The sequence below is a fragment of the Populus euphratica genome, unplaced genomic scaffold (genome assembly GCF_000495115.2).
Source record: "Populus euphratica unplaced genomic scaffold, PopEup_1.0 scaffold190.1, whole genome shotgun sequence".
NCBI lineage: Eukaryota > Viridiplantae > Streptophyta > Magnoliopsida > Malpighiales > Salicaceae > Populus > Populus euphratica.
Window position 1 is genome coordinate 204,389 of NW_011500068.1, and position 11,444 is coordinate 215,832.

General features: G+C 37.6%; 2 protein-coding genes across 3 annotated transcripts; both read left to right on the forward strand.

The window, feature by feature from the left end:
• Positions 1 to 53: 53 nt before the first annotated feature.
• LOC105108318 (uncharacterized) lies at positions 54 to 5,112 on the forward strand. The gene is made up of 9 exons (XM_011002582.1): positions 54 to 867; positions 1,242 to 1,290; positions 1,386 to 1,452; positions 1,560 to 1,605; positions 1,699 to 1,797; positions 2,978 to 3,046; positions 3,125 to 3,437; positions 3,553 to 3,701; positions 4,076 to 5,112. The coding sequence occupies exons 1-9, from the start codon at positions 394 to 396 to the stop codon at positions 5,090 to 5,092; spliced, it is 2,283 nt and encodes a 760-aa protein (XP_011000884.1). The 5' UTR covers positions 54 to 393; the 3' UTR covers positions 5,093 to 5,112.
• A 2,779-nt stretch (positions 5,113 to 7,891) lies between these two features.
• On the forward strand, positions 7,892 to 11,444 carry LOC105108316 (probable serine/threonine-protein kinase Cx32, chloroplastic). 2 transcript variants are annotated; one of them, XM_011002580.1, is made up of 6 exons: positions 7,892 to 8,399; positions 8,965 to 9,314; positions 9,880 to 10,015; positions 10,148 to 10,290; positions 10,386 to 10,509; positions 10,661 to 11,444. In XM_011002580.1, exons 1-6 carry the CDS (start codon positions 8,330 to 8,332, stop codon positions 11,107 to 11,109), a joined length of 1,272 nt encoding a protein of 423 aa, XP_011000882.1. In that variant the 5' UTR covers positions 7,892 to 8,329; the 3' UTR covers positions 11,110 to 11,444. The 2 variants fall into 2 exon arrangements, with proteins under 2 accessions (XP_011000882.1, XP_011000883.1); XM_011002581.1 differs by having other exon boundaries at positions 8,968 to 9,314.

Consider the following 11,444-nt stretch of genomic DNA (forward strand, 5'->3'; position numbering starts at 1 on the left):
TTTAGTCCATTAATTATGTTTTTCAAAAAACTTTGTAGTCATGTTAAAATCAAAATTATCTTCAGTTCACCCTCCGCACCACCCACCCTTGTTGGATTTTACAACTATGGAAGGGACAGAACAGATACTCTGTTACTTTCTAGCTGATTTGATGTTCTTAAGTACCTGAGGCTTAAAATCAAAACTTCTCAAGACATATAGGGGTAACAACTCAGAGCATTGAAATATAGGAGCAGAAATGAAATGTTGATGAATGTTTAAGGGCCAAATTATAGTTTACCTCAGAGAAAAATAATGATTTAATAAGAACAATTAGTAACACCCCGCTTGTTAGTCAGTGAAGGTGGGGAGAGAGAGAGAGAGAGAAGGCAAAGGCCATAGCAATAAAATAAAATGGGCAAGCTAGTAGAGAAGACGAAGCAGAAGAAAGGAAGACCTTCTTTATTAGATCTCCAAAAACGCTCCTTAAATGGACAGCTAAACCAGCAACACCAAAAGAAACGTAATCATCGTCATCTTGGAAACGTTTCGCCTTCTCTTTCCAATTCAAGCAATTCAACAACGACCCCTAATTCTTCTCAAATTCACAAATCTGCCACTACCATTGCTACTCCTCTCCGTCGATCCACTCGCCGCAACCCTACCCACGACGAAACCTACCAGGACTCCTCTGACGATGAGGACAACACTGAATTGAATGGAAAGCGCCGTCGGGAGAAGAAGCTGAAGCTGGTTCTTAAATTGCCCAAACCAGACACTAATTCGACGTCGTTCAGCTCGACCGGAGAGGAATCGAACGGTGAGGAAGAGAAGAATACGGGGTCGAATAAGAAGAAGAGGAAAATCAATGCACCTGAGATTGAAAAGGTAAATAAAAAAATTCAAACTTTTTGGTAAAATGGTGGGAAAATTAACGAAAGGAAAGCTCCTTGAAAGGCGGGTTTGTGTAAGTAATGTTGGGATTTTGACTTCGGTCTGAAAAAATTCTATTTTTGAATTTTAATTATACTAATAATGTTTTGTAATAAATCTTTATAAACCACACGCCAAAAAAAAAAAGAAGTCTTTTTAGAAAAATAAATAATGGTAAAAGGGTAAAGTGTTTATTGTGGTAACTGTTGTTTCTTTTTTTGGCTACTTTCAAGTCCCTTTCCAACACTTTTTCACCAATTACAGTTTTGATTTTAGTTTTTTATTTCTGTTAATTTCTCGTTGGGATTTATTTTTATTTTTAATTTCAGGGAGATCAGAATTCTACAACTGGAACGAACCCAACAAGCAATGTCCAAGGTTTGATTGTTTGTTAATGGTTTTATAGACCCATTTGTTCAAAAGGGCTGAATTTGGGAACTTTTGTTTGATTTATGTGTTCACTTGTTTTGCAGATCCTGGACCCTCAACGCCTTTACCTGATAAAAAGCTGTTGCTGTCAATCCTGGACAGGCTTCAGAAGTGTGTTTTCTTCTTCTTAGCAGCTTTCAAAGTTCTTGCGTTTTTGTTTGCTTTATGGGTTTTAGTGAACCGAGTGAGATAAATTCGTTTTTAATTTATCATTGCAGGAAGGACACGTATGGTGTCTTCTCTGAGCCAGTGGACCTGGATGAGGTTATTTTTTTAATGATGCATTTAGCTTTTCAGGCTTGTGTATGTGCTTCTGTTTTTTGATTTTTGGTTGATGACACCTGACTTGTTATGCAGCTGCCAGATTACCTTGAAGTCATTGAGCATCCCATGGATTTTGGAACCGTCAGAAAGAAACTCACTAATGGAGCTTATGGCAGTTTGGAACTATTCGAGGTTGGTATATGTGATTGCGATTATGTCTTTCCAACATTCCCTTTTTGCTTTTATTTAGGTTTTGTGTTTTTAGGTAGTTATAGTTTGGTGTAAAGAGATGGCTCTTATTTAGGAAGGCACATGCCTATACAGAAAGAGAAGAGTCCATAAAATTAAATGTAGACTAGTCTCTGCTGATTTCTCAGCATTTGTATGATGGAATTGACACTCGAGGAATAAAGAGATTAAGGAATAAACAACCTTTGATTTCATGTTGGTTTCTCTGGGGACATGGGCATGACACCAGAAATTAATACATTCATACAAGCGCAGATTTTGTTTTCAGTTGCATGGCTTTTGTTCTTTTAGTATGCAGTTAGATCTTTAAGGAATATTCCACTACTTGAGTAATTGTGTTTCCAGATTATTCATTAGAGTTAACATACTTAAGAGTCCTCAATCCTTTCATTAAGACTGTTACATTGGGTTTTAATGCTAATCAATCATGTTCACTTCATGCATTGGGGTATCATGGTAGTAGTTACCTATAATTAGATTTCACATTAATGAAAAAGAACTGATTACTTTAAGTGAGTTGAGAAGAAATCCTTGGGCAATTTGTAATCCCTGCTTGTGTCAAACTATTAGAGTTAAATGTATATGGAAGAGTTATTGCTCAATTTGCAAAATAGAGATGCCGATGTAATGTGAATAGCTCCATGCTCGACCTGATTACATGGATAAATGCTAGAGTTTTCCCAGTAGGTGGTGTATTTTTAATGGTTGTAAGCTAGGAATGGAATGATTCTTGCATTTGTGCATCTCCTACTAGATGACTGGGAGACTAATGAGGCTGAAAGAGTACTAGTTCTGTGGTCATGTCCATCATCTATTGGTTGATACACTGCTAATTATCACAATTCTTTATTTTCTTTGGCCAATTGACTGTGGATCCATTTGCAAGAGATAGAACCTCTTTGTTCTGGACGAAGCTTCACAGGACTCCAATTCCTGCTCCATGCATGTGCATGTTGACATATGTGAAATTTGGGTTCCTTGCTGCCTCTTTGAAAGAAAAAGAAGGTTTAATCAGATTCTGAGTTAGGACAACATCCCAATCTAATGATATTCTAAAATCCTCTGTGTGCTTTTATTGGATTTTGAAAGAAATTTATTTGATTTTCATCTTACTGTCATGCAGGAAGATGTTTTCTTAATATGCACGAATGCAATGCAGTATAATGCCCCGGATACCATATATTTTCGACAGGTAAAGCCAGCTTTTTACCTTTGAATTTGCCATTTCTCTGTTGTCTGCATATGTTTTTGAATCCCCTATTGCTGTCAGGCACGATCTATACAAGAGTTGGCAAAAAAGAACTTTGAAATTTTGAGGCAAGATAGTGATGATAATGAAGCAGAACCTAAAGTAGTAAGAAGAGGGAGGCCACCTTCTGAGAATTTTAAAAAATCACCAGGCAGGCCTTCATTGGACCTTGCTGGTTCCGAGTTTCCCACAGTTGGAACTCTTGCTACAGGTGGAGAGAATAGATCTTCAGAGAAGTCTGGTTTTGCAGATTCGTCAGGACAATTTCATGGTTCCCGCAATGAAGCTTATTTGTCGACTGACAACAGATTTGAGAGGAATGATGAAACAGCAGGTATGAAACTTCAATATTAGTGTATTTTTTATTTATTTATTTTTTACTTCTCTTGTCTGCACTCTTCCAAATCTTTACTTAACATAATGACAAGGCATTTTCACTTTTATTTCAGGTTCGATACTTAAAGGTAAGCATATTAAGAAGCATTTGGCACTTGATGAGAACAGGCGTAACACATATAAGCAATTCCATCCTTCAGCTGGTGGGCGAGTGCCATCTGTGCTGACCACTTTTGATGCAGAAAGGAAGCAGCTAGTGGCTGTATGTATCGCATCAATGTCCATTTTCTATTTAATTCCTTGAAGTGAAAAATGAAGCCTCATTTATGTAAAGGGCCCATGCAGATAGATGATGGGTCAAAGAGTAATCAGAAGAAAAGGTAAAAAGAAAAAAAAAACTAGAATGGCAGGTCACTTGGTTTTAGTCAGGGAAATTTGAACCTTAAAAGATCCTAACAATGATAAGAAGTGGTGGTAATGATGCGGTTAGATTGTATGAGGTATTTGGAAAGGAATTTCCCCTTTAGGGTGTACTGCATCCACAAGTCCCCCCAACATGTTCTGCTTAATTCTGGGGCAACGTAACTGGCCTTGTTATGGTTGGTTGATTTTGTCTTTTTTCTTTGCATGAATTAGGTGGGGCTTCTGACAGAGCATGGTTATGCAAGGAGTATAGCACGATTTGCTGCGAACATTGGACCTTTTTCCTGGGCGATTGCAGTTAAAAGAATAGAAAAGTCTTTAGCGCCTGGAGTTAAGTTTGGTCCTGGATGGGTCGGAGAAAATGACATTCCACCACAGAAGGCTATATTTTCTTCACCCATGCCAAGTCAGCTGGCATCACCACCGTCACTGCCACCACAAAAGCCCATCTCTGTTCTTGAAGGCTCAGCTGCTACTGCCACAGCTTGCGGTGTTAAATCGAAACAAGGGAAATTGTTAGCGAAACCTGAGAGGGATATTTTTCCGGAGAAGCAGGTGCCTTCAACTCGCCTTTCTGAGGCACATTTTAGTTCGGTTCCTCCATCCACCTTAATGACTACATCCGTCTCGGCTGTCAATAAATCTGAACCTTTCACAGAAAGAGCAGAATCAGTACCAAAATTAAATTCCCATTCTGCATTTAATGTACTGAACAGTAGTACGGGTGTGATGAGGCAAAGGGCTCCATCTCAACTTCATCAGAACCCAGCCATTCACCCTGGCACGATTGGATTTAATGCCACGTATGGGTTTAACATTGCAGCCCAGATGGGAAAACTAAATGGAGTTGCTAGGCCTTCTGGACTGGGCATTCAGTCATCTCAGATGGCCGACAAGGTCTCTAGAACTAATTCTAACCTGGTCCGTTCAGCAAATGCAAACAGCATAAACTCAGAGAAAATGAAGTTCCCCGAGAATTCAAGTTCAATAAAAATTAGTGGTGCGTTGCCAAATTCTGGGAACGAGGCAGTGGAGGCCTCAAGATCTGTTGACCAAGCTCAACCAACTTGGCAAGGGTTATATCCAAATCCAAGACCAGATTCAGGCTCATCATCACATCAGAAATCGGATGCTGTCCCGCCTGACCTGAATGTAAGATACCAGTCTCCAGGCTCTCCTGGTTCTGGTTGCATTGACCCAGCACCGCCAGATTTAGCTTTGCAGCTCTAAGTGTGGTTGAGCTTCTTTTTTTTCCTCTTCTTCTCAGATGATTAAGTTAACTCTTCTTTTTTTTCTTCCTCTTCTTCTCAGATGATTAAGTTAATTTTCTAAATTTTCAAAGTAACCTTTTAATTTACTTTTTTCTTTGTATCTAGTTCATTTTTTTATTAAATATTTTATTTGAAATAATTATAAAATTAGATTTTTTTATTTTACCTTTTAATTTTTTTCATCTACCAGATTTGATTCTCACTCTTTTTAAGGATTCATCGAAGTCACACCTAACCGTGTTGTAAAATTGCAGGTTGTTTCTGTACAGATTAATGTGTCCTGATTCATAGATTCATAAGTGGAGGAAAAGGTTTCATCTGTAACCTTGGAAACCAAATAAACCATGATGTTCCAAGAATTCGATTCAAGATGTTAGATGTTTATCTTAGAATAACTAAGTTCAACTGAAAAGCAATATCCGTTTGGAATTCAACGGTTTCTGGGATGCAACATGCAGTGTAGACCTCGTTACTTTGTCTAGCTTCAAATTTCCTTTCCATACCAAAGTGATTCTGCTTTGTTGGCGACATGTGAAAAAGGGACTTGGTTATCAATTGTCATTTCTTCTATCATCCAGGAGTCGCTCATGATAAATAAATTGAAGGGCCGCTGTCTCCATTTAACCTTGTATTAACCTAGCACCAGACAGCATAAAAGAGACAAGAAGAATCCTCATGATAATTGTTGCGATGGACGATGGGTCTTGAGGTCAAGAATTCCAAGCACGTCACTCTCAAAACTTAGCGAGGGATTGCGCGAGCGGGAAGTGGGAACACGGTGACTAGTCATTATTTATCGTCAGCCATATGCCACAGCCCCAAAAGTAGTTGCCAATTTCTGCATAACAACATGCAATTTCTACGAAAACCCGTTAGTGTTATAAAGGGAAAGCGTCATTAATGGGTTAAAAAATTATGTTTCCTTTGACAATTTAAGGAAGAGAAACAACATGACTTCCTTCTTATTAACCTCCAGCGATTGTCAAGCGTTGAACTTTTCTTTTAATATTTTGATAATACGTTATGTTAAAAATAACTTTTAAAAAATAAAAAAATAATTTTAATATATTTTTTAAAAAGAAAACTTTACAAAATAATTATTAACACGCTTCCAAAAACACACGCATTGTAATCGAGGTCAAGCTTGGTTGCTGGCTTTTGTTGGAGAAGAGAAATGGAAAACAGGCTGTCTTAGCTAATGAAGAAGACAATGGTTTGCTTCAAAACAAGCAGTCTGGGTCCTCTGGAAATTAGATTGCGTAAATTGTTGGATTTTTGTGCTAATTTTGTTTTAATACAGGAAATCGTTCCTAATGAATATGGTTTGCATATGAAACTTGAATTAAGGCATGATTTAAAGGGTTTAACGTTTGACTACGTCATTAATCATGCATCTTTTGTGCAATAAAATTCAGCATAAAACCAATTTATTTCTAGGGGTGATCATTTTCGGTTCGGTTTGGTTTTTTTTTTTTTTTATAAAAAAAAAAAAAACTGAAAAACACGAAACAGAAAAAAAAACCGATTAAAATTTTGAAAAAACCAGCCGGTTCGGTTCGGTTTTTTAGGGGAAAAACCGGGTCAAATCGGTTTGGCTCCGTTTTTTCCGTGTTGGTCCGGGTTTTTTTTTTTGGTTTTTTTTTTTAAAAAAAACCCGAACCGAACCGAAACTGGTCGGTTTGGCCCGGTTTCGGTTCGGTTTCGGGTTTTTTTTCAATTTTTTTTTTTTGGTTCGGTTTTTTTTTTTGGGTTTGTTTTTTTTGTGTTTTTTTTTTTCGGGTCAGTTTTTTCAGTTATTTTTTTTCCGGTTTTCTCGATTTAATCGATTTTTTGGTTTTTTTCTCACCCCTGTTTATTTCTATTTTGATAACTAAGGAACCAGTTCTCGTATCAGTTACCTTATTTTAACGTCCAATTCATTCTCCCTTTTCATCCACCAGAATACCTATCTCCTCTTTCTTTTATCCATTAAAATCGGAGGACTTCTAAGACAGAAACATGAGATTTATATATATATATATATGTTTTGGAAGTACATTCTAAAAGAGACAGCGTTCCTTTTTGGCGTGAAAATGGGAATCGATGCTGCTGTCCGAACCAGTAATTTCCCTTTTCACTGTCTGTAGTGGAGAGCTATTTCCCTTTCATAAAAGGTAGCAATCAGTTTCAGCTTAGTATAACTCCTCCTGCTTTATTTTCTGTCTGCTCAAGAAAACAACAAAATCATGATGCCCTCTTCTCCCCATTCTTTGTTTTTGTTTTTTCCTGAGTTTTGCATGTCGATAGGAAGGCTCTGTTTAGGCTTGCAACGTAACTTGAGAAATTATTTGGTTTTTACCCTTTTTTTTCATTTTAAATTGTGATAAAAATCTAGATTTTAAAAAAAAATTATAATTTATTGCTCTTATATATATATATATATATATATATATAGATATATTAACTCTAATTGTTAAATTTATCACGGTAGTAAACACACACTGACAACATGTATAGTTCTTTCCCCTCCTAATTTACATTTCAATCACAATCCAAAAAGGACAATGTGAAACAGTCCCCCCTTCCTTTGACAACTCCTCGTCAATGAAAAATAAGTACAAATAAATAATTCATGTCCTTTAGCTCAACAGAAAATTAATTGATAGAACAATAACAATAGGTCCTTCCTTTGAATTTCCTCCTTTGACTGAAAAAAAAAAAAGATTTTTCCTAGACACGCAATTGACTTGGACGGGCTACCGTAATTCTGTCATTCATTACCGGCGAGACCACTTGCCTTCTTACAAAACCATAGAAACTCCTCGCTGTGCTGTGCTGTGCTGTCCCTCCCTCCCTCTCAATATTGAATAAACAGTTATGTTTACTAAAACAAATGAGAAAAGCCCCCTTTCTTTTGTATTTGCTGACTAGATTCACAAATGAAAAGAAAGTCTCAGATTTTAGTTAGTGGGAAGAGAGAGAATTATAGTCAAGAAAAGAGATTGTACTCTCCCATTGATTTGGTTCTTGAAGAATGAGAGTTTTTTTATTAAAGAAAAAGAAAACGAAAGGAAAACCGTTTTGAAGAATCTAGATAATTAAGCTCAAAGTTGTTTCCTTTTTTCTTGTATCTATCTTTGAATTCTTGAGATTAAGCTCGATACTACTGCAAGGTTATATCTTTTGTATCTTGGTAGAATCCAACTGGTTGTTTTAGATGGGGATTTGCTGGGGTTCTTCTGCTCATAGTCCTACTACACCTTCTACCACCGGTCATCTAAGTACAGGTAAAATAAAACCTCTTACCTTTACGTATTAAATGTTTAATCTTGTTGATCCAATTTGCAGTCTGGGATTTGCTGTCTTTGTTCTAATCTTTAAGGAATAGAAATTGATGTGATGAGGTATCATGATTTTTTTTAGTACCGTAGCAACTGGTTTTCTCTTTCTGTTTTTCGCTTTTAAGCTAGTTTGATATGCAATCGTTTCACTAGGAGATGGCCCTGCTGCTCTACAGTTTTTGGCGTGGGCTCCCTTTTGTTTTTTTCCTGGAATTTGTTTGTTTTTTCCTAAGCAAGGTTGGACTTTATGTCTCTTTTGTCTGATAAATAGTGGAAATTCCCTTCGTTGCATAAAGTTACTTGCTGTTTTCTTTTGGTTTTCACAATTTGTTCATTTCCATTGCACATAGAAAATCATTCTAACTTTCCTAAATCTAGTTATTTCTTACTCCAAGTGTTGTTTTGGGTCAAATTGATTTTCCTTGATTTTTGACATTAATTTGGATAATCAACACCAAAATTTCAATATTTTGACTTAATATGTCATCTCACTTCAATTTTGTAACTAAAGCAGGCATATCTCAGACAACTAGCGATACTGCTTCTTCTGGGGTGAGCAATGCAACGTCGTCTAGGGGCAGCAACATCTCTGCACGCAGCCGGTTTTCGGCTGGGAGTGGTGATGAGGAGTTTCCAAATGGGCAGATTTTGCCTACTCCCAACTTGCGGATATTTTCTTTTGCAGAACTAAAGGTTGCCACCAGGAATTTTAAATCTGATACTTTGCTTGGCGAGGGAGGTTTTGGTCAAGTCTACAAAGGATGGCTTGATGAGAAGGCGCCAGGGAGAAATGGAAGTGGAACTGTAATTGCTGTTAAAAGATTGAATTCTGAGAGCTTGCAAGGATTTGAAGAATGGCAGGTACTCAACCCAACTTGAGAAAGAACTAAGCATTGGCATACTATTTTTAGAAATCACCATTGGATTTTAATATGATTGTTTAATACCTTGAAATGTTTGGATTTCTTATCATTTAGAGAGTAGGAGACTTGTGATGGTTAGTAATGGTATTTAACAGCAAGTGTATATGAAGTGAAACTGGATCGCCTCAAATGTTCTTTATGATCTTTCTCTGGAAGTTGCTAGGAATAGGCTAGGCAGGAGACTAGACTCTAGAGCGTCTTCTCTGTTTGTTAGGCATACGCACTAGTGTTGACGTATAGTATCAAAACAATGATTCTGTGGATCCAAGTGTTTTTATGATTCCTACTCCGGATACTCATTTATGCATATGGTTCATGAAAATTGAGTGGCCACATTTGAGAAGCCAACCTCAGGTTGGTGTGCAAATTTCAAGTGGATAGTGTCTTTCATTGAGCTTAATTTTACGGGTAGTGGTTGAGGTTCCTCTGATTTACTTTGTTCATCGCTTGTACATTTTTCTAAAAAGTTACGTACTTTCTAATGCGGTCATTTTTTGGTGCAGTCAGAGGTAAATTTCTTAGGAAGGCTTTCCCATCCCCACCTTGTAAGGCTGATAGGATACTGCTGGGAGGTTAAGGAACTTCTCCTTGTTTATGAATTCATGCAGAAGGGAAGCTTGGAGAACCATTTATTTGGAAGTAAGAGCTAATAGTTGACTTTGAGATATCTGATAGCCGCCCCCCCCCCAAGCTCTTCCTTAGGAGCAAAAGGATTTTGTATGAAACAAGATCATTTGATTAATCATGCAATATATTCTTTAATTGATACAGGGGGTTCAGCTGTTCAGCCACTTCCATGGGACACACGGCTCAAGATTGCCATAGGAGCAGCTAGAGGCCTTGCTTTCTTGCACACATCAGATAAGCAAGTGATTTACAGAGATTTTAAAGCCTCCAATATACTGCTTGATGGGGTGCTGTTCTCTTTGAATTTAACTTCTGATTTGGAAGATGTCACTAGAGGATCATTAGCATTTTAGACCTTTTCTTATTTGTGGTTTTATGGCAGGCTTACACAGCAAAATTATCAGACTTTGGCTTGGCAAAATTGGGCCCTTCGGCTAGTCAATCACACGTGACAACACGGGTGATGGGAACCTATGGTTATGCAGCTCCTGAATATGTTGCAACAGGTAATCCCTTGGATTTTCAGTTGGTTTCTGCTGGTCACTTGTTTTATCGTCCAACTCAATGTTTGCACCTAGAGTGATCTGGTTCAAAGCCATTTCCACATGAAAGCTATTTTAATACCCGTCTCATGACACTAACATTCTCCTAAAACAGGGCATTTATATGTAAAAAGTGATGTATACGGTTTTGGGGTTGTTCTGGTTGAGATTCTGACTGGCTTACGGGCACTTGATATAAACCGTCCAAGTGGGAGACAGACTCTGGTGGACTGGATCAAGCCATATTTATCTGATAAAAGAAAATTGAAGAGCATTATGGATTCTCATTTAGAGGGGAGATATCCTTCCAAAGCAGCACTGCAAATAGCTCAGCTTGCTCTAAATTGTCTTGAATCTGAACACAAGCACCGTCCACATATGAAACAAGTGGTGGAAACTTTAGAACGAATTGAAGCATCCAAGGAGAGACAAGGACAGACTAGAACTCGTCCTAACCGTTCTAGGTCTCACCAAAACGGCCAGCAACCCTTGCAATATCACTATCCTCTTCATCCAATTCCAGATCGAAGTCGAGGCTACCAACACCCTCCACAAGTAAGGTAATCCGACCACAGTCAATGAACATGGGCCTACAAATTACGATCGTTCTGTCTACGTTACAATTTATCATTTGTTGGTTTATGTAATTCATATAGTCTATAGCGAGTTTTGTTACTGCAATAGAGACTGAGCACGAGTATATCAGCCATGAGAATGTAATTATTTTTAGCAGAGATGTGGGGTTGTGGTGAGAAGCATATAAACTATGTAGTTGTACTATGTAGGAAGGGAATTCATTATTGTGTGGCCATAAAACCCTTCCTCAGGCTGTCAATTTTATACAGTCGGACTAACCTGGATATCATCCAATGAACGGTGCAAAAATCATTTATTTCACA